This window comes from Xenopus laevis, chromosome 1S (assembly GCF_017654675.1).
Source record: "Xenopus laevis strain J_2021 chromosome 1S, Xenopus_laevis_v10.1, whole genome shotgun sequence".
Classification (NCBI taxonomy): Eukaryota; Metazoa; Chordata; class Amphibia; order Anura; family Pipidae; genus Xenopus; species Xenopus laevis.
The window spans coordinates 95,496,659-95,523,400 of NC_054372.1; the positions used below are offsets into that span (position 1 = coordinate 95,496,659).

General features: G+C 39.3%; 3 protein-coding genes across 4 annotated transcripts; 2 read left to right on the plus strand and 1 right to left on the minus strand.

The window, feature by feature from the left end:
• Nucleotides 1–1,823: 1,823 nt before the first annotated feature.
• crygdl.5.S (crystallin gamma D like gene 5 S homeolog) lies at nucleotides 1,824–3,740 on the plus strand. Its single transcript, XM_018242823.2, has 3 exons — nucleotides 1,824–1,972; nucleotides 2,753–2,995; nucleotides 3,457–3,740. The coding sequence occupies exons 1-3, from the start codon at nucleotides 1,964–1,966 to the stop codon at nucleotides 3,730–3,732; spliced, it is 528 nt and encodes a 175-aa protein (XP_018098312.1). The 5' UTR covers nucleotides 1,824–1,963; the 3' UTR covers nucleotides 3,733–3,740.
• A 4,484-nt stretch (nucleotides 3,741–8,224) lies between these two features.
• On the plus strand, nucleotides 8,225–10,889 carry crygdl.6.S (crystallin gamma D like gene 6 S homeolog). Its single transcript, XM_018243678.2, has 3 exons — nucleotides 8,225–8,365; nucleotides 9,094–9,336; nucleotides 10,551–10,889. The coding sequence occupies exons 1-3, from the start codon at nucleotides 8,357–8,359 to the stop codon at nucleotides 10,824–10,826; spliced, it is 528 nt and encodes a 175-aa protein (XP_018099167.1). The 5' UTR covers nucleotides 8,225–8,356; the 3' UTR covers nucleotides 10,827–10,889.
• Nucleotides 10,890–13,316: 2,427 nt separating this feature from the next.
• post5.S (posterior protein 5 S homeolog) lies at nucleotides 13,317–25,331 on the minus strand. 2 transcript variants are annotated; one of them, XM_041579933.1, is made up of 3 exons: nucleotides 24,446–25,331; nucleotides 15,890–15,995; nucleotides 13,317–15,751 (listed from the first exon to the last, which is right to left on the minus strand). In XM_041579933.1, exons 1-3 carry the CDS (start codon nucleotides 24,968–24,970, stop codon nucleotides 14,727–14,729), a joined length of 1,656 nt encoding a protein of 551 aa, XP_041435867.1. In that variant the 5' UTR covers nucleotides 24,971–25,331; the 3' UTR covers nucleotides 13,317–14,726. The 2 variants fall into 2 exon arrangements, with proteins under 2 accessions (XP_041435867.1, XP_041435866.1); XM_041579932.1 differs by having other exon boundaries at nucleotides 13,317–15,995.
• Between the last annotated feature and the right edge of the window lie 1,411 nt (nucleotides 25,332–26,742).

The window sequence follows — 26,742 nt, forward strand, 5'->3', positions numbered from 1 at the left end:
ATTTTAGCCTATGGGGGACCTCCTAAAACCTATGTGGAGTCAATTGGAAAAATTTTTGAATCTAATTTGATTGAATACGATGTTAATTTGATTCGTATGATTCAAATTCAAATTAATTTTGGTTGATATTTTTTTATTTGAATTTCAAAGTTTTTATTATTCAAAATTTGACCCGTGATAAATCTGCCCCTAAAATTTGACCTTTGATGAATAACCCCCTGTTTATCTTTTAACACGCTAGTGTGCGCAGGCACAGCCATCTAGCTTTCAATCATGCTAGCGAAAGTCATACCCTTTAAGCATTGCTGTTCTTTTTAAATATATTTAAATGCTATAACCATTATTTGTATATAACTGTTAAAAAATTTGGAGGGGTTCGGCACACATTATCTCATGACACTCTGCTGGTTGCTGGTCTGCTGGTTGCTAATACTATAGAGAAAGCTGACTGCTTCCTTTATAGTTACGCCATTGGTAGGAGGCATGTGGGGAAAAACTTTAGTAAATAGATAGTCGCTTCAGATAAAAGAGACGTCTTGAAGGAATATCCTTCAGGATTGGCAAACCCTGACAACAGTAATGATAACTAATGATCAAATGCTGCCAAGTAAAGTATTCACTAGTATGTTTGAAAAACTAGACTATGGTGTATATTTATCAAAAAATGAAGTTAGAGATTACGACAGTCCTCTAGAGTGAAATTCTGCCACTCTCCATTCATTTCTAAAAGAGTAGTTATCAATGGATGAAAGTGAAAGTTTATCTTTTGATAAATACACCTTTCAAAATCCCATAGAGATGAATGGAGAGTGGCAGAATTTAACTCTAGAGGACTGTGACGATCTCTAACTTCACTCTTTTATAAATATACCCCTATGGGGCAGATTTACTCAAGTTGCCGTCGCTAGCGAAAATTCACCAGCAACCCAAACCACAGGGACATTGCTAATACATCAGCCGGCGCAGACCACAATTCGCTAGCAAAAGAGACCATCACTAGCATTCGTTCGCACTCTTTCGCCAGGTGACTTTTCGCTCAGGTGAATGGTCGTTGGTCCACAAATTCAGGTTTTATTGAGTTACGTCTTTCGCCAGAGTTGACTTTGTCAACTCAGACCAGATGAACTGCTAAAATGAAGCAAGATTTTCCTCAATCTTATGTCACTTACATCATATCTTGTCTGTTGAAAATGCATTAAATTTAAAAATACGCTGGCGACTTTTTTTAAAGCGGGATTGCCTGCAAAAGTCCTTACTTAAACTTTTTTGTGTTAACATTTTTTCCCAGACATTTGAGAGCCATGGAATATTCATTTTACAGTGGACTCATGTCTAGGGCATTATATGATCTCTGTTGTCTTTATTAAGGTTCCATGGACATGTGTAATAAGAAGTGGCCACTTCAAGCACTTGCACCAATATCTCTAATAAAGACGTCCATGCGACTTTAATGTACCTGCCCTATTCAAATTGACATAAGTGTAAGATCACTAGCAACATTTTGCTAGCAAATCTTAGCTATGAAATGCTTGCATTGAAAAAGTATCGCTAGAAAAAAAACGTTAGCGTTCAGCACCCAGGACACAACTTTGCATTTTAGTGAATTAGCGAAGTGGTAACGAATTTGCGCCTGGCAAAGTGATGCAAAGTGTGCGAATCGGTTGCTGGTAACAATTCACCCTTTAGTAAATCTGCACCTATGAATAGACTCTGTTCCACTGCTGAGTTGTGGACAACTTCTAGTTGTCCACCTACAAAGCTTTGACAATTGGAAATGCAGGGTAGCTCTTTCTGTCACAGCACAACGTTGAACACAATACAATACAAAAGGTCTTTACCTTTACCTTCCTAGACAAAAACAAAAGCTCTAGGCTCAGCTTATACAGACAGCAGCAATACAGGACATATATAAAGGCTGCTTCATCTCTCCATTCCATTGCACTGAAACTTCCAATCAATCAAAATGGGAAAGGTAAGCTAAAATCTTTAACATTCTGGTGGTTTTTAAACATTTTAGAACTCGTGCTTACATGTATGTTTAATCTGTTATTTCTGAATGGCATTGTACATTTTAGAATTCCTATTCCATTTAAAGGAAAACTATACCCCTCACAATGTAGGTCTCTAAAAAATATCACACAAAACAGCTTAAATGTTAAATCCAGGTTCATCAAAAAATTTATTTTTTTTAGCAATATATGCTTTGTTTCATCAAAAATAGAAAATTGCCATTTTAAGAACTAAGGGTCATCCCCAGGGATCATTCAATTCATGGTGCACACACACAAACCAAGGGAATACTTACAGGTGACCTCTGAGGGAGTCCAGGGACCATCACAAAATGGTTGCTCAAGGGAAATGATTTAATAGGGCAATATTACTGATATCTATCTATCTATTGCAGTTTGGTGAGCTTCTTTAATAGGCCACATATTATGATATAAACTATCTGTAGCTGAAGTGTTCATTTTGGGTGCATAGTTTTCCTAAATGAAAGCAACTACATAGGAGCCAAATAATAGCAATTACAATTATTCACTTTGAATAAAATAGGAAACAATTTGCACAAAAAACATATTTTTCATGGGCACCTTTCTTAGGAAATGTACCAAACCCCCACATTGTATACATCATTTAATCAATGCCTGAGATCTTTGAAGCAGGATTACAGTCAAATGTATTTTTCCTAATTGCCATTAAAATAAGATTCATAACAGCGTTTTTAGAAAAATAACATATCAATATTTTTCAGATCTTCTTCTACGAGGAAAGGAACTTCCAAGGCCGCCACTATGAGTGTGGCTCAGAATGTTCTGACCTGTCCTCATACTTCAATCGCTGTAACTCCATCAGGGTACAGGGTGGAAACTGGATCCTCTATGAGCACCCCAGTTACAGGGGACACCAGTATTATCTTTGGCAAGGAGAATACCCAGACTTTCAGAGATGGATGGGCTTCAATGACAACATCAGGTCCTGTCGCTTTATTCCTCAAGTAAGTGTTATTGACGATTACACAACCTATAGCCAGAATTTCACTTTAGCTGTATGAAAACCAGCAAGAGTTCTGGGAAAACGCTTTCCAGTTGTAGGGAATAGCCTTTATTTAGAAGCTTAATCATTAGTTTTAAAAAAAACTCTGAACTAATCCAACCAAAATGTCCTTTATAATATTCCTACACTTTCCAAAAGTAAGAGAAAATACAAAAACATAGTAATTTTTTTTAGAAGGAACCCTGGTATAATATGTTATGACTGCAACATACTGTCATCACTGATATTACATACATATGATCAAAAATTGTAGAACAGTAAGGAAAAAATTTAAAAGCTACAGAAAATTAAAAGATGTTAATAAAACAGTTTCCAAATAGTACTTAGTAGGTAAAGTGTTTTTACAACCATCAAATGGCATGCTCTGACAATGTCTCTACATTTCCTTCTTTATTTGTAAAGCACAATGGCCAATACAAAATGAGAATCTACGAAAGAGGAGACTATCAAGGGCAGATGATGGAGTTCTTTGATGACTGCCCCAATACTTATGATCAATTCCGTTTCAATGACATTCACTCCTGCAATGTGTTTGATGGCCACTGGATGTTCTACGAGGAACCCAACTACAGGGGGCGTCAATACTACCTGAGACCTGGCGAATACAGGAAATACAGTGACTGGGGAGCCTCAAGCCCCAGAATTGGATCATTCAGGAGAGTTTATCACAAGTTTTAAATCAATTCAAACATTTACTAATACATTTGTATTAGTTCAATAAATTCAATTAAAGCAACACTAAACATTACTTGTGTGTGTGTTATTTATTTATTTATTTATTTATTTATACATGGAGTAGCATTTTAGTTCAAATCATAATGTATATAATAATAAATAAGGATGTTTTTATTTGCCTGAAAATGTCTAGTTAACTGTTATAAATATTCCCAAAACATAACCATTAAGGGTAAAATATGGGTCTAACCACTTCATTGGAATGATCATTTTGTCAATTCTTGAGTTTGATAAATCAGCAAACATTTAGCAGCTGATCACTGGAGTATTAAAGTATTAAATGCATAGGTGTTGAACATGCCATGCAGAAGATATCAAAAGGAATCTCAAAATGATTAAAATTCAATGATAACATTTAAAAAAAAACTTTTATGCCCCCCCCAAAAAAGTGTGCTATATTGCTGTTACCCCTCAGGGGCACTGACAGTTTTAGCATATTTAGTATTCTCAAACTTTAATAGGGCCCTAAAATGATTTTACTGTGGGGTGCAACAACTTTAAGTTACTCTGCTGGATGTCAATCAGACTCCAGTGAATGCAACAACATGGATCTATTATCAGTGGCCCTGATCCCCTGGCCAATTTATCATAAAGAGCTCTGCAGACTGGATTATCCATTAGTTACTTGTATGGGATAACAATAACTGCACTACTAAAAATTATATATATGAACTGTACCACTATGCTATATGTAACAGTTTTCACAGATCAAACTTGTTAGTTTTTAATACAAAATTATCAAAATATACAAAATATAAATAACCACAAAATAAATAAATGACTAGTAAATTGCTATAAACTCTATCAATCATTTTCAATGGTTTATAGAGAGTGACTCAAAATACAGCTGATATGTAGATTCCCTTTAAGCATAATAAGATAAATTATGCTAACCTCCTGTTGTTAAATAAAAGTGGTAAGACAACACACTTACCATATTTATATACAGCATATTTTTAACCTTTCACTTATCTACTGTGAGTAATGACATTTAAGTGTTAAAACTAGTCAGAAACAGCCAGGGCCAGAACTAGGGGTAGGCAGAGTAGGCACGTTCCTAGGGCGTAAAGCTTGGGGGGGCACCAGACACATACCTTTCACTGCTGCCTACCGCAGTCCGGTCTGCAGATTCTTGTTGTCTTGCTTGTTTGCGCACATATGCAAGGGAAGGGGGGCGTTCATACTTGCAGCTGGAGTGACGCGGGTATTCAGCATGCATGCACGTGTGATCATGTATAAGCATTCATGTGAACGAGCGGCGGAGGGGGCTATCCGCCTGGCCAGATTACCTGGGACATCTGCCCAGCCTGGCCCGGCCCTGGATATCTGTCCTTTGTCAATCAATGTATAAAAAAATGTGTATGAAAAGCCCCAAGGGAAAAATCACAGGGAGCAAAAATCTTGCGAGATTACACCTCCGATCTGTTAGTGGGATAAAAGAGAAATTGAATGTAAAGAGGAATCTTATCTGTCTGCACTACTATACAAATGGGTCCTATGTGTTCACCAAGACATCTGCAAGTCCCAATGATGTTGTAGTACACAAATTAACCATATTTATTGCTTATGGTCCTCAGACCCTCAATTTTTTTTTCCAAATTTCAATTTTAAAACCACCAACTCGAATTTCAATTGAGATGTATGACCAGCTCTCTCTTTGTAAGGGTTTGGTGGTCAAATTCTTACAAAGAGACCTTACAAAGAGAGAGCTGGTGGATTTATAGGCTCAAAACATTAATCCCATCAAGCCTAAATATAGATTTTAATCTAAGGGCCTTTTTGGAATAAATTAAGTAATAAAACAATATCCCCTTTTTTCCATAAAAGATAAAGATTTTTAAATGGGAAAGTGTTTCTATGTATTTATTATAAAAATGTTTTTATGGATTTAAAAATCCTGCACTTAATAGAAATAGAAAGTTTTTAAATGAGTATACTATAATAAGCAAGGTTGCATTATTGTTAAATTGGATTGGTGCAGGATTGATTTTAATATATGTATTTTGGCCGCAATACGAAGATAAAAGATTTTGTAAAGTTTTGTCAGGACAAATAAAGTTAAATGAAGTTAGGTTGAGAGAACGTGAGGGATAAAGGAAGGACAGAGCAAACTGACTTCATCGCTCAAGGAAGAAGCCAGCAAAGGCGAAACGCGTAAGCGGGATACAGCTCATCTGTGCAGAAGCGCCCACTTTGAAGCAACACTAGACTCTCAGGGACGCCGAGGAGTCAGATTGGAAATTTGGGACGCTAAAAGACTTACTATTTGCAGTGTACAAGCCAACGTTTGTGAGTGTGATTTTTATTTGTATTAAACTGTTTTTAGAGAAATCTGCACATGAACTCTTTTATCTCTCAGCATAATCGGTGGAACCAGCGGAGGCTGGAGTCTGCCTTTTTTGATCTTTGATCTTTCAAAACTCACGTCTGGTGAGTTGTTTGTGCTACTGGCACGATCGGTCTCTGAATTGTGGTTAGAGTGTTTACACTCAGCACTTAAAAGTTATGTAATTATTGTGTGCACACAGGGTGAAAAAATAACAGCAAGGGCTGCACGTATTGGCTACTGTTTAATGTAATATTTCACAAAACAATCCTTTTTCCTCCATTTTTTATTTTTTATTTTTTAATATTTTTTATTTTTTTTTATTTTTTCCTTAAAATTGCTTTGAATTTAAGTTTGCCACGAAACATTGGATGACACAATTATAGTCTGAATTATAAAGCACGGTGGTTTTAAATAGACACCAAGGGGGTCAGCAAAAAACTTTTAAAAATACTACACTATATGAAATTTATTTCTGTTATTCTCCCCCCCAAATTTATTTGGAGGAATACAGCGACTTTACATTTGGAAGAATTTAAAAAAACATCCAAGTAAGGAGGGAAATGGTAATGCAGGGCAGGGGGCACTGATTGAAGCTCTTGCCTAGGGTGCCAAACTACCTTGTGCCTGCTCTGGCAAGGATGTCACTCATATGTGAAAAAAACTAAGTCATATTAAGACATACCCATAAATCCATATGCCTCCTCCTCCCCTGTGTTTAATACAGTACCCCAGCATATGATTAAACACCTTAGGGGCCACTAACAATAATTTTCAAATGCTAACAAACCCCCAGAACAAATACCAAAGTATGACACACACAGGGAGCATAGGGATTAGTCTGAATTTGAGGTTTAGACAATGCAGGGGCCAGTTAATCTCTGTAGTGATACCTTTTAAAATTTAAATATGGTAAGAAGACACAGCAGGCAGACTTTGATGTGGAGGGCCACATGAGGGGGTGCGGCCTGCGGGCCACCAGTTGGACAGCCCTGCTCTAGAGTGAAATTCCATCACTCTCCATTCATTTCTATGGGATTTTTAAAAGAGTATTTATCAATGGGTGAAAGTCAAAGTTCATCCATTGATAAATACTCCTTTCAAAATCCTATAGAAATGAATGGAGAGTGGCGGAATTTCACTAGAGGACTGCTAGTGAAAATTCACCAGAAACCCAATGCACGGGGACATTGCAAATTCAACAGGCGCAGACAACAATTCACTAGCAAAAGAGACCATCATTAGCGATCGTTTGCACTCTATCGCCAGGCGTCTTTTCGACAGGCAAATGGTTGTTGGTCTGCAAATTCAGATTTTATTTTTTTATTTAATAATTTTACCTCTTTCGCCAGAGTTGACTTTGCCATCTCAGACCAGGTGAACTGCTAAAATGAAGCTAGATTTTTCTCAATCTTATGTCACTTACATCATATCCTGTCTGTCGAAAATGCATTAAAGTTGAAAAAACGCTGGCGACTTTTCCCTTTTTTAAAGCGGGATTGCCAGCAAAAGTCCTAACTTGAACTTATTTGGGTTAAAAATTTTCCCCAGACATTTGAGGACCATGGAATAATCATTTTACAGTGGGCTCATGTCTAGGGCATTATATGATCTATTTTGTCTTTATTAAGGTTCCTTGGACATTTGTAATAAGAAGTGGCCACTTCAAGCATTTGCACCAATATCTCTAATAAAGACGTCCATGTGACTTTAATGTACCTGCCCTATTCAAATTGACATAAGTGTAAGATCACTAGCAACTTTTCGCTTGCAAATCTTAGTTATGAAATGCTCGCACCGAAGAAGTATCGCTAGTGAAAAATCGTCAGTGTTCAGCACGGAGGACAGAACTTCGCATTTTAGTGAATTAGTGAAGTGGTAACAAATTTTTGCCTGGCGAAGTGTGCGAATTGGTCACTGGCGACAATTCGCCCTTTAGTAAATCTGCCACTATGAATAGACTCTGTTCCACTGCTGAAAATACATTCTAGTTGTCCACTTACAAAGCTTTGACAATTGGAAATGCAGGGTAGCTCATCAGATAATGTATGGAACATAGGTGCCAGAAATTGTCACAATACAACATGGAACACAATACAAAACAAAAGGTCTTTACATTTACCTTACTAGACAAAAACAAAAGCTCTAGGCTCAGCTTATACAGACAGCAGCAATACAGGACATATATAAAGGCTGCTTCATCTCTCCATTCCATTGCACTGAAACTTCCAATCAATCAAAATGGGAAAGGTAAGCCAAAATCTTTAACATTCTGGTGGTTTTTACACACTTTAGAACTCGTGCTTACATGTATGTTTATTCTGTTATTTGTTATTTTTATTTTTTAGCAGTATGTGCTTGTTTAATCAAAAATAGAAAATTGCCATTTTAAGAACTAAGGGTCACCCCTGGGATCATACAATTCATGGTGCACATACACAAACCAAGGGAATACTTATTAATGGACAAAATTCTGTCTTTTGCTCCCACACTTCTTCCTGTTACAGTTAGAGCTCCGTTACTTCTGGTCAGGTGACCTCTGAGGGAGCCCAGAGACCATCACATAATGGTTGCTCAAGGGAAATGATTTAATAGGGCAATATTTACTGATATCTATATTGCAGTTTGGTGAGATTCTTTAATAGGCCACATATTATGTTATAAACTATCTGTTGCTTATGTGTTCATTTTGGGTGCATAGTTTTCCTAAATTAAAACAATTACATAGGAGCCTAATAATAGCAATTACAATTATTTACATTGAATAAAATAGGAAACAATTTGCACCAAATACATATTTTTCATGGCCACCTTTCTTAGGAAATGTACCAAACCCCCACATTGCATACATACATCATTTAATCACTGCCTGAGATCTTTGTAGCAGGATTACAGTCAAATGTATTTTTCCCAATTGCCAGCAAAATAAGATTAATAACAGCGTTTTTTTAGAAAAATAACATATCAATATTTTTCAGATCTTCTTCTACGAGGAAAAGAACTTCCAAGGCCGCCACTATGAGTGTGGCTCAGAATGTTCTGACCTGTCCTCATACTTCAATCGCTGCAACTCCATCAGGGTACAGGGTGGAAACTGGATCCTCTATGAGCACCCCAGTTACAGGGGACACCAGTATTATCTCTGGCAAGGAGAATACCCAGACTTTCAGAGATGGATGGGCTTCAACGACAACATCAGGTCCTGTCGCTTTATTCCTCAAGTAAGTGTTATTGACGATTACACAACCTACAGCCAGAATTTCACTTTAGTTGTATGAAAACCAGCAGGAGTTCTGGGAAAACGCTTACCAGTTTTAGAGAATAGCCTTTATTTAGAAGCTTAATCATTAGTTTGGAAAAAAATCTGAACTAATCCAAACCAAAATGTCCTATATAAAATTCCTACACTTTCCAGAAGTAAGAGAAACTAATTACAGTTTTTTGTTAAAACGTATAAATACAAAACGACTCCCAAACGCAGTGTGTTCCCAATCCAGCGATCACCAGGCTCTCTTCCACCTCCAAAAATTAAAAAGTTTCAAAAAATCGCTGTATACCTCAAAGTGATTTGAGGAGGGAAAAAAACAGAAAAGTAATATAGTGTAGTATTTTATAATATATAAAAAACCACCATATAAGTGTTCAAATACTCATTAAATGTGTCCCATAAACTTGTTTTAGTGAACAGTGGGTTAAATGCAGCAGACAAGTGATCCATAGAAAGATGGGGTTGAATCTGTCCACCTAAAATCCTAGTGTTTCTGGTGGTATATTATACTCACAAGAAAGCCAGTAAACCAGAGCTTATCACAGCGTGAATTCCGTTCCCAAGTTAAATCTTCTTTTTCCCCTTTCTCCTTTATGGGCAATAAGAAGGCAGCATGTGTAGAAACGTAATTATAATTTTTATAGTAAGTAAAAGTTTACACTCACAAGCATGGAATATTCATTCGCATAAAATCAGTTTTAAAACCAAGTCCTGCTGCTGGCAGCTTCGCAGTCTCTACTGCGCATCCAGCGTGTCTGTTCAGCGTTCGCCTAGATCCACTGCGCTTGCCCCAGCTTCACAGTCCGTGTGCTTCTACACCTGCTATGTCACCACTGACTTGTTTCGCCGTTTCTTAATTTTTGTTAAAACGTGCAATTAAAATATTTAACTTTAAGTTTAAAAACAGTTATTCAAAACATAGTCATTTTTTTTTTTTTTAAGGAACCCTGGTATAATATGTTATGACTGCAACATACTGTCCTCACTGATATTACATACATATGATCAAAACCTGTAGAACAGTAGAGAAAAAATGTAAAAGCTACAGGATATTTAAAGATGTCAATAAAACAGTTTCCATATAGTACAAAGTAGGTAAAGTGTTTTTACAACCATCAAATGGCATGCTTTGACAATGTCTCTACATTTCCTTTTTTATTTCTAAAGCACAATGGCCAATACAAAATGAGAATCTACGAAAAAGGAGACTATCAAGGGCAGATGATGGAGTTCTTTGATGACTGCCCCAATACTTATGATCGATTCCATTTCAATGACATTCACTCCTGCAATGTGTTTGATGGACACTGGATGTTCTACGAGGAACCCAACTACAGGGGGCGTCAATACTACCTGAGACCTGGACAATACAGGAAATACAGTGACTGGGGAGCCTCAAGCCCCAGAATTGGATCATTCAGGAGAGTTTATCACAAGTTTTAAATCAACTCAAACATTTACTGATACATTTGTTTTATTTCAATGAGTTCAATTAAAGCAACATGCTCCAAATTCCTTGTGTTATTTATTAATTTATTTATTTATACATGCAGTAGCGTTTTAGGTCAAATCATTCATTTATGATTTACTAAATAAGAATGTTTTTATTTGCCTGAAAATGTCCAGTTAACTTTTATAAATATTCCCAAAACATAACCATTTAGGGTAAAATATGGGTCTGATTACTTGGTTGTAATGATCATTTCGTCAATTCTTGAGTTTGATAAATCAGCAAACATTTAGCAGCTGATCACTGGAATATTAAAGTATTAAATGCTTAGGCACTGAACATGCCATGCAGCAGAGATCAAAAGAAATCTCAAAATGATTAAAATTCAACGATAACATTTAAAAATAAATCATTAGGTCTCCCAAAAAGATGTGCTACATTGCTGTTACCCCTCAGGAGACTTAAGGGTCCTCAGTGGGGCACTGACAGTTTTAGCATATTTATTATTCTCAAACTTTAATAGGGCCCTAAAATGATTTTACTGTGGGGTGCAACAACTTTAAGTTATTCTGCTGGACGTCAATCAGACTCCAGTGAATGCAACAACATGGATTTATTATCAGTGGCCCTGATCCCCTGGCCAACTTATCATAAGGAGCTCTGCAGACTGGATTATCCATTAGTTCCATGTATGGGATAACAACAACTGCACATTAAATGCTTAGGCATTGAACATGTCATGCAGCAGAGATAAAAAGGAATCTCAAAATGATTAAAATTCAAAGATAAAATTAAAAAAAAAGTGTGCTACATTGCTGTTACCCCTCAGGAGACTTAAGGGGCCCCTGTAGGGCACTGACAGTTTTAGCATACAGTATTTATTAATTTTCAAACTTTAATAGGGCCCTAAAATGATTTTACTGTGGGGTGCAACAACTTTAAGTTATTCTGCTGGACGTCAATCAGACTCCATTGAATGAAACAACAAGGATTTATTTATTATGCTATATGTAACAATTTTCACAGATCAAACTTGTTAATTTTTAATACAAAATTATCACAATCACATAAAATATAAATAACCACAAAATATATAAATGACTGGTAAATTGCTATAAACTCTATCAATCATTTTCAATAGTTTATAGAGAGTGACTCAAAAGACAGCTGATATGTAGATTCCCTTTAAGCAAAATAAGCTAAATTATGCTCACTTACTGTTATTAAATAAAAGTTGTAAGACAACACACTTACCATATTTATATACAGCATATTTTTTCTTAATTAACTTATCACTTATCTACTGTGAGTAATGACATTTAAGTGTTAAAACTAGTCAGAAACAGCCAGGTCAAGAACTATGGGTAGGCGAGTAGGCACATTCCTAGGGCGTAAAGTTGGGGGGGCCTACCCCAGTCCGGTCTAAAGAGTCTTGTTGTCATGCTTGTTTGTGCACATACGCAAGGGAAGGGGGGCGTTCATACTTGCACCTGGAGTGACGCAGCTATTCAGCATGCATGCACTTGCGATCATGTTTACGCACTCATGTACGTGAGCGGTGGAGGGGGCTTTGCGGCCGGCCAGATTGCCTGGGACATCTGGCTGGCCTGGCCCTGGATACCTCTGTCCTTTTTCAATGAATGTTTACAAAAATGTACACGAAAAGCACCAAGGGAAAAATCATGCGAGATTACCTCCTTTTGATCTGTTAGTGGGATAAAAGAGAAAATGAATGTAAAGAGGAATCTTATCTGTCTGCACTACTATACAAATGGGTCCTATGTGTTCAGCAAGACATCTGCAAGTCCCAATGATGTTGCAGTACACAAATTCTACATATTTATTGCTAATGCTCCTCAGACCCTGTTGGATCTGCTCTATTTTGAGGTGCCAGGCTAATGACTTGAGGCAGACTGATCTTTAAATAAGTGGTATTTATTTACAAAGGAACTAAAAGGTATTACATATAAAGGGAACTAACTAACATGGAGGGAGGTAGAAAGGGATAGGGAAGGATGCAATGGAAGGGAGTGGAAAGTGACTAACTAATAAAGTATTTACAATGCTCTTTATATACACATAAGGAAGACCATTCAAACAAACATACTACCCTGTTCCCAAAACAGCCACACCCAAAAGACAGTCCCAGCCAATCAGGTCGATGTTAGCTTTTCTTGAAGATGGTTCATCTCTTCTTAGATAGACAAGGGACTGAAATCAAGTTAGGATGCACTGTGAAAGAAATCCCATAACCCAATGCTCCAGGTGTCCCTTTGTTGATCCAGCAGAGTGTCATTCCCTTGGGAACTCTTGCTATCCCTGCACCCACACCAGTATGTCCAGTTATTTGCATCTCTTTGATATGGACATTACTGTAGCTACAAGGATTGTTTTATGGCAGGATGACTGTTGTCCAGGCTTGCACCTTCACAGTTGCCATTGATGGAAAGGCAAATATCTGTTAACCCATTGCGTGTATGGGCTTATTGTTGAATATCCAAAATTCAGTACTACATTCCCCACTTTTTTTTTTGTGTGTCAGAATGACAAACATACTTTTGGATATTCTATGAAAACAAACATAATTACTGTCGTGGCAAATCCTCTTCGCAAGTTGTGGCAAATCCTCTTCGGACCTGTGGCTCTCTCGGTGTATTATGCCAATGGGCAGGGGACATACAACAATACACCATTCACTCACATTCACACATGATAAGATATGGCAATAACATCGGTTTTCAATACCACCAAACATTGCACATGACATATACACATGCATTTCATGTAGCATAACATCAAATTAAACTTTATATACTACAGACATTTGTTCGCTAGTCTGCATATTCTTATATTAATGTTATTTTTATCCACATAATGCCTTCTAACTTTATATTTAAATTCACTTCTATGTAAAAACAACGAACCACATCATTAACTAAAAACAAATATTAATAACATACTTATAGTGATATATATATATATATATATATATATATATATACACATAAACATACTTATTCTATGATGAAAGTTGTGCCCTATGTTTTCCATTTAACCTAAACAATCTGTGAGTAATGTTGTTCTGAAACCTGTTTTAATAAAATTCAAAAGTTCTAAACACATTTGCCTTTCAAAATATAACCAAACTCTGTTGATCCAGGGCCCAAATTTTTTCTATGTAGTTTCATGGATCCTCGAAATAAAAGAGCAAGAGCAGGACCATATGCGTAGCATTATTATCTGTTCAATACATTCTGTTTAAAAAAAATAACATAAAATGAGAGCTGCAAAAAAAAAAAATAACAATAGAAATTGTAAAAACATTTTCATGTATCTTTTGGTGGGCTTTAGGAAAGAAAAACTATGATCACCCCCATTTGGTACCGAAAAACATAGGTACCATTATGCAAGTAGAGAGCAAAAAAAAAAATTCAAAATTACACGGTCTGCTATTTTTAGCAGTGTTTTGATTAAAACAATGAAGATACTAATACTGTATACAAACTAACACAAAACACTAAACAGAGACATGTAAAACAAAGATAACACATTTACATTTAACAACACAAATACATGAACAAAACAAATACCTGTGGACAATAAAGTTAATAATATACCAAGGACACCAGTATTGTGAAGAGATGTTATTGAGTTTAAATATTGTTTTTTAAATTGTTTGCAAACAATTATTTTACTATTGAGCTCATTGATTGTACCACGTGGTTTTAAAAACAATACAGTTATCCAGTTAATCAGGGTTATTTAGTGTAAGACACAAAGTCATCAGGTGCTGTGCTCCTTAAAACAAATCTACAACCTGTTGAAACAAAAATCAATTTTAAAATCACAGTATCTTCTTCATTTTACAGGGTAAATGGACAATCGTTCTTCCACTAGTACTCTGAAAAAGAAACATACATATAATTAATATACATAACATTACAAATAACATAGTACATATCCATTATACAGTGGTCATGGCCATATCTAGTTTTAATTCCATCACATTCCTTGTCATTAGAAACAGGCATATTTGTGTTTGGTACACCCTGGGCAAACTGTGCTAAATTGGCCATTAGCATTTGCATAGCAATGTGAGACCAACTGCTGTAAAGCCACAGTGGAATGTTCACCCAAGGCATAAAGGGTGGGGCAGTTGTCCCTTCTTTTCCTGTTTTACAGGGAGGTGTGTGAAATTCCCTTTTGGGCTCATTTTGGCTCTCTTTTTGATCTCCTGCACTATTGGAACCTGTGTCTATGTTATCAGAGGAGATAACAGTTTCAGGCTCTGAGGGAGGGCTATGGTCTAGGAGATAATCATTTAGATTTTCCTGTGCATCCCCCTCTTGTCTCTGTATTGAATGGATTGGGTAAGTATCATGCTGATTGGCAGAAGTTCTGCAAAATCGAGCAATATGACCATACTTACCACAACTGTAACATTTCCGTGGAAATCTCCTGCTTTGGTTGTTTTTAGAAGCAACAGAAATATGTCTCTGGAATTCAAAAGACTCCTGAGACCAATCCCTAAGTGTATTTATAAAGTTGTTGTATGAGGTGGCATACCTAAGGGCAGTTCTTGTGTTGTAATCAACATTACATTTATTTGCCATTGAGTAGAGGAAATTGGGCTCATCTGGCAACATATCAGGGCAGTTGAATACAACTTTATATAGGGAGAGATAATCAGTGCAAAATAACATTGGATCATCTCCTTTCCTATACCTTGCATTCTCCAATGCATTTGTACCTCTTATATCTCGCCCACCCAAAATCCTTTGCAACTCTCTTAACCTTTCAGTGGTACTTCCCCAATTTTCATTGATATTGGACAATGTCCCAATGTGCTTACCAACCGGAGGCCTAAGTTCTGCAGCCAACTGATATGGGAGCCATGCTCTAAGCAAGGCACATGCATCTTTATTTCCAAGGTTATATTGTTTGACCACGGCTTCCAATTTATTGGAAAGGCTAATAGGGCATAAATTAGTGTCAAACTTTCCCAATATCTGGGTCAAACTTATAACCTCTTGTATTTTCAGTGCTGCTGAGTTTGAATGAATATTATTATCAGTTGGCACATATGTATTATTGATCCGTTGTCTAGCACATTCTGATTGGGGGCTAAAGAGAGTTGGACTAGGTAATGTTTGTGGTCTTATATAGGGATGTAGCGAACGTCGGAAAAAAAGTTCGCGAACATATTCGCGGACTTGCGCAAAAATGCGAGCGGTTTGCGAACGGTTCGCGAACCCCATAGACTTCAATGGGAAGGCGAACTTTAACATCTAGAAAAGACATTTCTGGCCAGAAAAATGATTTTAAAGTTGTTTAAAGGGTGCAACGACCTGGACAGTGGCATGCCAGAGGGGGATCAAGGGCAAAAATGTATCTGAAAAATCTGCCTGTGTGTGCTTGGAAGAGATAGTGTAGGGGGAGAGCTGTTAGTGATTTCAGGGACAGATGATAGTAAGTTTGCTGGCTAGTAATCTGCTTGATACTGCTCTGTATTGGAGGGACAGAAGTCTGCAGGGATTTGAGGGACATTTTAGCTTAGGTAGCTTTGCTGGCTAGTAATCTACTGTTCTCTTTAAACAACTGCCATACGTTGACCTTGTAGGCATTGTTTGCCCAGTTTTTTTGGACGCAGCCACTGAAGCACAGTTGCCAGAAAAAATATGCCATATAAATACTGAAAATAGTCATTTTTCGCCATACGTTGACCTTGTAGACATTGTTTGCCCAGTTTTTTTGGACGCAGCCACTGAAGCACAGTTGCCAGAAAAAATATGCCATATAAATGCTGAAAATAGTAATTTTCGCCATACGTTGACCTTGTAGACATTGTTTGCCCAGTTTTTTTGGTTGCAGCCACTGAAGCACAGTTGCCAGAAAAAATATGTCACATAAATGCTGAAAATAGTCATTTTTTGCCATATACGTTGAGTCAACGTATGGCAAAAAATGACTATTTTCAGCATTTATATGGCATATTTTTTCTGGCCTCTGTGCTTCAGTGGCTGTGGCCAAAAAAACTGGGCAAACAATGCCTACAAGGTCAACGTCGTTGACCTTGTAGGCATTGTTTGCCCAGTTTTTTTGGCCACAGCCACTGAAGCACAGAGGCCAGAAAAAATATGCCATATAAATGCTGAAATAGTCATTTTTTTGGTCGCAGCCACTGAAGCACAGTTGCCAGAAAAATTATGCCATATAAATGCTGAAAATATAAATTTTTTTGGTTGCAGCCACTGAAGCACAGAGGCCAGAAAAATTATGCCATATAAATGCAGAAAATATGCATTTTTTGGTCGCAGCCACTGAAGCACAGTTGACAGAAAAATTATGCCATATAAATGCTGAAAATATAAATTTTTTTGGTTGCAGCCACTGAAGCACAGAGGCCAGAAAAATTATGCCATATAAATGCAGAAAATATGCATTTTTTTGGTCGCAGCCACTGAAGCACAGTTGCCAGAAAAAATATGCCATATAAATGCTGAAAATAGTAATTTTTTTGGTTGCAGCCACTGAAGCACAGAGGCCAGAAAAATTATGCCATATAAATGCAGAAAATATGCATTTGTTTGGTCGCAGCCACTGAAGCACAGTTGACAGAAAAATTATGCCATATAAATGCTGAAAATATAAATTTTTTGGTTGCAGCCACTGAAGCACAGAGGCCAGAAAAATTATGTCATATAAATGCAGAAAATAGGCATTTTTTTGGTCGCAGCCACTGAAGCACAGAGGCCAGAAAAAATTAAACCAGTAGGGTTTGCACCCTAGTTTGTAACGGTGGCGGAGGGAGGAGGAGGACGCTAAAGGACAGCTGTGTGTGGAGTCATGAGGCTTGAAGAGAAGGACAGCTGCATAGAAGTCAGAACAAGTCTTCCGGCGTGCAGTAACCCTCCGAGATCCACCCCTCATTCATTTTAATAAAGGTCAGGTAATCGACACTTTTGTGACCTAGGCGAGTTCTCTTCTCAGTTACAATCCCTCCTGCTGCACTGAAGGTCCTTTCTGAGAGCACACTTGAGGCTGGGCAAGACAAGAGGTTCATGGCAAATTGTGACAGCTCTGGCCACAGATCAAGCCTGCGCACCCAGTAGTCCAGGGGTTCATCGCTCCTCAGAGTGTCGATATCTGCAGTTAATGCCAGGTAGTCCGCTACCTGCCGGTCGAGGCGTTCTTTGAGGGTGGATCCAGAAGGGTTGTGGCGCTGCCTTGGACAGAAAAACATTTGCATGTCTGACGTTACAGACTGGCCAAAGGGCTTTGTCCTTGCAGGTGTGCTCGTGGCAGGATTACTGGCACCTCTGCCCCTGGAATGTTGATGAGTTCCTGAAGTGACATCACCCTTAAAAGCATTGTACAACATGTTTTGCAGGCTGGTTTGTAAATGCCGCATCTTTTCGGACTTGTGGTATGTTGGTAACATTTCTGACACTTTATGCTTGTACCGAGGGTCTAGTAGCGTTGCGACCCAGTACAGGTCCTTCTCCTTAAGCCTCTTGATACGGGGGTCCTTCAACAGGCATGACAGCATGAAAGACCCCATTCTCACAAGGTTGGATGCAGAGCTATCCATCTCCGCTTCCTCATTATCAAGGACTGCATCATCCACGGTCTCCTCCCCCCAGCCACGTACAAGACCAGGGGTCCCCAAAAGGTCACCACTAGCCCCCTGGGAAGCCTGCTCCTGTTGGTCCTCCTCCTCCTCTCCACAAAGCCACCTTCCTCCTCTGACTCCACTTCTGGCACCTCTCCCTGCGTTGCAGCAGGTGCCTGGGTTCGTTCTGGTGATTCCGACCAGAAATCGCGCGCTTCCAGCTCCTCGTCACGCTGGTCTACAGCCTCATCTGTCACTCGTCGCACGGCACGCTCCAGGAAGAAAGCGAAGGGTATTAGGTCGCTGATGGTGCCTTCGGTGCGACTGACCATATTTGTCACCTCTTCAAAAGGTCGCATGAGCCTGCAGGCATCGCGCATAAGCACCCAGTAACGGGGGAAAAAAATCCCCAGCTGTGCAGATCCAGTCCTACCACCCAGTTCAAAAAGGTACTCGTTGACGGCCCTTTGTTGTTGCAGCAGACGTTCCAACATAAGGAGCGTTGAATTCCAGCGAGTCTGGCTGTCAGAAATCAAACGCCTGACTGGCATGTTGTAGCGCTGCTGAATGTCAGCAAGGCGTGCCATGGCTGTGTAGGAACGTCTGAAATGGGCCGACACCTTTCTGGACTGGGTGAGAACGTCCTGGAATCCTGGGTACTTGGAGACAAAACGTTGGACTATTAAATTTAACACATGTGCCATGCAGGGCACATGTGTTAAATTGCCTAGTCTCAACGCTGCCAACAGATTGCTTCCATTGTCACACACCACTTTTCCGATCTGCAGTTGGTGTGGGGTCAGCCACCGATCGGCCTGTGACTGCAGAGATGACAGGAGTACAGATCCGGTATGGTTTTTGCTTTCCAGGCACGTCATCCCCAAGACAGCGTGACAACGGCGTACCTGGCACGTCGAATAGCCTAGGGGGAGCTGGGGGTGCACAGGTGTGGAGGAGGAGAAGGAGGACCCAGCAGCAGAGTAAGAAGAAGAAGAAGACGAGGTAGAGAGCGATGGAGGAGTAGAGGTGGTGGCAGAACCGCGTGCAATCCGTGGCGGTGACACCAACTCCACTGTGTGTTGTTGAGCTACCATTCCCTGCTTCCCAGCCATTACCAAGTTCACCCAGTGGGCAGTGTAGGTGACATACCTGCCCTGACCATGCTTGGAGGACCATGCGTCAGTAGTCATATGGACCTTTGGCCCAACACTAAGTGACAGAGATGCGGTAACTTGGCTCTGCACATGTTGGTACAGGTGTGGTATTCCCTTTTTAGAAAAAAAATTGCGGCTGGGTACCTTCCACTGCGGTGTCCCAATTGCTACAAATTTGCGGAAGGCCTCAGAGTCCACCAGCTGGTATGGTAAAAGCTGGCGGGCTAAGAGTGCAGACAAGCCAGCTGTCAGACGCCGGGCAAGGGGTGACAGTCAGACATTGGCTTCTTACGCTCAAACATGGCCTTCACAGAAACTTGGCTGGTGGCAGATGACTGGGAATGGGAACAGGTGGTCAAGGTGGAAGGCGGAGTGGAGGGTGGTTCAGACGGGTCAAGGAGAGCAGAGGTAGAGCAGTAAGATGCTGGACCAGAAGGAGTGTGGCTTTTAGTTTGCCTGTTGCCTTTGAGGTGTTGCTCCCAAAGTGCTTTGTGCTTGCCGCTCATGTGCCTTCGCATAGAAGTTGTACCTATGTGGCTGTTGGGCTTACCAAGGCTCAGTTTCTGACTGCACTCATTGCAAATTACAATGCTTTTGTCAGAGGCACACACATTAAAAAAATCCCACACTGCTGACTTTTTGGAAGTGTGCGATCTGGCGGTAACAGTAGAAGTTGGCGGAGTTGCGGTATTGGCGGCAATGGCGGGTGCGTTGGCCGGCTGAACACAGGTGCCGATACATGTTGTTGCCCTACTGATCCCTGCGGCTGTCCTCCCTGCTTCTTCTAAGTCTTATTCTCCTACTGCCTCTCTGACTCTCCGTCTCTCCATCTGAACTACCCTCCTCTTGCTCTCTTCTACTAGGCACCCACAAAACATCAATCTCCTCATCATCATTCTCCTCAGATGCATCAATTTCTTCTGACACATCACAGAAGGAAGCAGCAGCGGGGACCTCCTCCTCATCACTCATTATGTCCATCTCTATCGTGTTCTCTGCCAGAATTAAATCTGGTGTAAGTCCTCATCTCCTTCATCTTCTTCTGGCAATAATGGTTGCGCATTACTCAGTTCAAGAAACTCATTGGAAAATAACTCCTCTGACCCCAGTGAAGAAGGGGCACCGGTGGTGGAGGAAGTGTTACGTGGGGTGGCCATAGCAGTGGAGGATGAGGAGATGTTGTGGTAAAGTTAGAAACGGTAGAGGATGGGGTGTGCTGTGTAAGCCAGTCAACTACCTCTTCAGCATTTTGGGAGTTCAGGGTCATTGCTTTTTAAAACTGGGCAATTTGCTAGGGCCACAGGATTGCATAGCAGCACGGCCCCTAGCACGGCCTCTGCGTGGAGGCCTGCCTTTGCCTGGCATTATTTTTAAAAAAACAACAACAACAACAAAAACTCAGTTGGTTTTTCTGGAAACGATAATACACACAGCTAGATGGCGGGTTGAAGAAAACACTGTGCAAATAATGCCTACAAAGTCAACGTATACACTACTACAGCGGTGGATACGGATTACGTAAAATATATGAATGCTGCTTGAAAAAAGTAACTCAGTGGTTTTCTAGAGACGATAATATTATCAATATTTAGACAAAATGTGAACAAGGTCACACAGCTCGATGGCGGGTTGAAGAAAACACTGTGCAAATAATGCCTACAAGGTCAACGTATACACTACTACAGCGGTGGATACGGATTACGTAAAATATATGAATGCTGCTTGAAAAAAAGTAACTCAAGTGGTTTTTCTAGAGACGATAATATTATCAATATTTAGACAAAATGTGAACAAGCTCACACAGCTCGATGGCGGGTTGAAGAAAACAGTGTGCAAATAATGCCTACAAGGTCAACGTATACACTACTACAGCGGTGGATACGGATTACGTAAAATATATGAATGCTGCTTGAAAAAAAGTAACTCAAGTGGTTTTTCTAGAGACGATAATATTATCAATATTTAGACAAAATGTGAACAAGGTCACACAGCTCGATGGCGGGTTGAAGAAAACAGTGTGCAAATAATGCCTACAAGGCCAACGTATACACTACTACAGCGGTGGATACGGATTACGTAAAATATATTATGGCTGCTTGAAAAAAGTGACTCCGGTGTTTTTTCTGGAGACGGTAATATTATGGATATTTAGACAGAATGGGAACAAGGTCACACAGCTCGATGGCGGGTTGAAGAAAACAGTGTGCAAATAATGCCTACAAGGCCAACGTATACACTACTACAGCGGTGGATACGGATTACGTAAAATATATTATGGCTGCTTGAAAAAAGTGACTCCGGTGTTTTTTCTGGAGACGGTAATATTATGGATATTTAGACAGAATGGGAACAAGGTCACACAGCTCGATGGCGGGTTGAAGAAAACAGTGTGCAAATAATGCCTACAAGGCCAACGTATACACTACTACAGCGGTGGATACGGATTACGTAAAATATATTATGGCTGCTTGAAAAAAGTGACTCCGGTGTTTTTTCTGGAGACGGTAATATTATGGATATTTAGACAGAATGGGAACAAGGTCACACAGCTCGATGGCGGGTTGAAGAAAACAGTGTGCAAATAATGCCTACAAGGCCAACGTATACACTACTACAGCGGTGGATACGGATTACGTAAAATATATTATGGCTGCTTGAAAAAAGTGACTCCGGTGTTTTTTCTGGAGACGGTAATATTATGGATATTTAGACAGAATGGGAACAAGGTCACACAGCTCGATGGCGGGTTGAAGAAAACAGTGTGCAAATAATGCCTACAAGGCCAACGTATACACTACTACAGCGGTGGATACGGATTACGTAAAATATATTATGGCTGCTTGAAAAAAGTGACTCCGGTGTTTTTTCTGGAGACGGTAATATTATGGATATTTAGACAGAATGGGAACAAGGTCACACAGCTCGATGGCGGGTTGAAGAAAACAGTGTGCAAATAATGCCTACAAGGCCAACGTATACACTACTACAGCGGTGGATACGGATTACGTAAAATATATTATGGCTGCTTGAAAAAAGTGACTCCGGTGTTTTTTCTGGAGACGGTAATATTATGGATATTTAGACAGAATGGGAACAAGGTCACACAGCTCGATGGCGGGTTGAAGAAAACAGTGTGCAAATAATGCCTACAAGGCCAACGTATACACTACTACAGCGGTGGATACGAATTACGTAAAATATATTATGGCTGCTTGAAAAAAGTGACTCCGGTGTTTTTTCTGGAGACGGTAATATTATGGATATTTAGACAGAATGGGAACAAGGTCACACAGCTCGATGGCGGGTTGAAGAAAACAGTGTGCAAATAATGCCTACAAGGCCAACGTATACACTACTACAGCGGTGGATACGGATTACGTAAAATATATTATGGCTGCTTGAAAAAAGTGACTCCGGTGTTTTTTCTGGAGACGGTAATATTATGGATATTTAGACAGAATGGGAACAAGGTCACACAGCTCGATGGCGGGTTGAAGAAAACAGTGTGCAAATAATGCCTACAAGGCCAACGTATACACTACTACAGCGGTGGATACGGATTACGTAAAATATATTATGGCTGCTTGAAAAAAGTGACTCCGGTGTTTTTTCTGGAGACGGTAATATTATGGATATTTAGACAGAATGGGAACAAGGTCACACAGCTCGATGGCGGGTTGAAGAAAACAGTGTGCAAATAATGCCTACAAGGCCAACGTATACACTACTACAGCGGTGGATACGGATTACGTAAAATATATTATGGCTGCTTGAAAAAAGTGACTCCGGTGTTTTTTCTGGAGACGGTAATATTATGGATATTTAGACAGAATGGGAACAAGGTCACACAGCTCGATGGCGGGTTGAAGAAAACAGTGTGCAAATAATGCCTACAAGGCCAACGTATACACTACTACAGCGGTGGATACGGATTACGTAAAATATATGAATGCTGCTTGAAAAAAGTGACTCCGGTGTTTTTTCTGGAGACGGTAATATTATGGATATTTAGACAGAATGGGAACAAGGTCACACAGCTCGATGGCGGGTTGAAGAAAACAGTGTGCAAATAATGCCTACAGGGCAAATAATGCCTAAAAGGTCAACTTATACACTACTACAGCGGTAGTAAAATAAAAAAAAGTAAAATAAAAAAAAAATGAATATTAAAAAAAAAAATTAAAGTTGGTGCTGCTGAACTACTAGGAGCAGCAGATTAGCACACCAGTCCCACTCCCCAACACTGCTAGACTAATAGCACTGGGCTCTTATAGTAGTAGTAGTAGTAGTAGTAGTAAAACAACAAAAAAATAAATAAAAGCAGTCCTTACAAGGACTACTGTTATTGCAGCAGTCAGCAGATGAGATCAGAAGCAGGACAGCTGCCCACTGCAGCTACATACAGAGCACTGCAGTAGAAGGTAGATTACTAGCCAGCAAAGCTACCTAAGCTAAAATGTCCCTCAAACCCCTGCAGACTTCTGTCCCTCCAATAACAGAGCAGTATCAAAACGATTACTAGCCAGCAAACTTTCAACTGTCCCTGAAATCACTAACAGGCAGCAGCTCTCTCCCTACACTATCTCTTCAGCACACACAGGCAGAGTGAAAAAACGCTGCAGGGCTTCGGTTTTTATAGGGAAGGGGAGTGGTCCAGGGGAGAGCTTCCTGATTGGCTGCCATGTACCTGCTGGTCTGGGGTGAGAGGGCAAAAAAAAGCGCCAACAATGGCGAACCCAAAATGGCGAACGTCGCGCGACGTTCGCGAACTTCCGGCGAGCGCGAACACCCGATGTTCGCGCGAACAAGTTCGCCGGCGAACAGTTCGCGACATCTCTAGTCTTATACCTTGTTCTCCATCTTTTATCTCTTGCTCAGTAACAGGGCAGATACTTACTGGGACATTTAGTTCATATCCAGCCTTGCTTTCTAAAGATATCACCTCTTGTTCTCTGAGCCTGCACCTCTCCTCACAATCCTTCAACTTTTCTTCTAACAAATCATTCTGTTTAGCTAAAAGTTCTACCTTCTCCCTCAGTTCTTCTAATTCTGAAATATGCTCTTCTGAAGTGCTAGCTGCTACAATAAGTGACTCACCAAACTTTTCCAAGTCTTCTCTAAACTGGACCTTCTCATTTCTCCACTGTTCTGCCTTATTCTCAGCAATAACTTTCATCTTTAATAATGCTAATATTTCATTGGCCATTTTAATTTTCTTTACAATTTTTGCAAGATGATTACCTTTTACTTTATTGTTGTAACTTTGACACTGTGTCAGTAGACTTTTAAACTGATGTGTCAAAGACTCATCTGCACATGAATTGTAATCAGCTGAAGCATATTTGTTTACATATCTTTCAACAAATTCCATGTTTACAACAAACAATACACACTACAAACAATTACTTACACAAACAAAACACTAAACTTCACAACAACAACAAACTATACCTTAGTTTCTACACAATAACTGACCTTACTACCTTACTTAAAGTGTTCCTTAACTTCTTTCATCTTTAACGCGTCAGTCTCAGGCTTCTCAAATCTTCTCAGCCAAGCAGATTCCTTTTCCTTAGGATGATGGGTTTAGTTGAAATCCTCAAATCTGGGGTGCCAATATGTTGGATCTGCTCTATTTTGAGGTGCCAGGCTAATGACTTGAGGCAGACTGATCTTTAAATAAGTGGTATTTATTTACAAAGGAACTAAAAGGTATTACATATAAAGGGAACTAACTAACATGGAGGGAGGTAGAAAGGGATAGGGAAGGATGCAATGGAAGGGAGTGGAAAGTGACTAACTAATAAAGTATTTACAATGCTCTTTATATACACATAAGGAAGACCATTCAAACAAACATACTACCCTGTTCCCAAAACAGCCACACCCAAAAGACAGTCCCAGCCAATCAGGTCGATGTTAGCTTTTCTTGAAGATGGTTCATCTCTTCTTAGATAGACAAGGGACTGAAATCAAGTTAGGATGCACTGTGAAAGAAATCCCATAACCCAATGCTCCAGGTGTCCCTTTGTTGATCCAGCAGAGTGTCATTCCTTTGGGAACTCTTGCTATCCCTGCACCCACACCAGTATGTCCAGTTATTTGCATCTCTTTGATATGGACATTACTGTAGCTACAAGGATTGTTTTATGGCAGGATGACTGTTGTCCAGGCTTGCACCTTCACAGTTGCCATTGATGGAAAGGCAAATATCTGTTAACCCATTGCGTGTATGGGCTTATTGTTGAATATCCAAAATTCAGTACTACAGACCCTCAAGTTTTTTTTTGGTCAAAATTCACAAATTCCAATTTAAAACCACTAACTCAAATTTGAATCGACCCTGGAAACAGTTCTAATTCAATTATTCTCCACCTAAAACCTGCTGAGTTCATGTAGAAATCAATGGCTCTTGAACTATGTAAAGATGTTAATAATAGTGATGTGCCAACATTTTGCCAAGGATGACCCAATTCATGTACAACGAAAGTAAATAAAATATGTCAGTTTAAAAAAAAAAAGTTAAAAAAAATCACATTACTCTAAGAGGCAGATTTATCAAGGTTCAAGTCAAAATTTGATTTAAAAAAATCTAATTTTGAGCTATTTTTAGTGTAGTTCTACTAGGGAATAATCCAAATTCAAATTTGAAAAGATTTGAAATTTATCATGTACTGTCTCTTTAACACTTCCACTTCTACCATTAGCCATCTAAAACCTGCCGAATAGCTATTTTAGCCTATGGGAGAACTCCTAAAACCTACTTGGAGTCAATTGGTAGACTTTGAAATTTGATCGAATTTGATCGAATACGATGTTTCTTTGATTCGTACAATTCGAATACGAATAAATATTGGTTGGTCTTTTTTTATTTGAATTTCAAAGTTTTTTTTTTATTCAAAATTCGACCCTTGATTATTCAGCCCCTAAAATTTGACCTTTGATAAATAACGCGTATACAAAAATTTGGTTCCGTTTACATATTATAAACAAATAATAGGCACCAAAACACCTTTGTACTTAGGCCTATGCTGAATGCTGCAGGTTTCTTTAGTGGGCTCTTTCAAAAATACACTCACCCAAAAAATACTGCTCACCCAAAATAGATGGTGATGATCCCGCTCCTGGATTCACTTGTGCCTT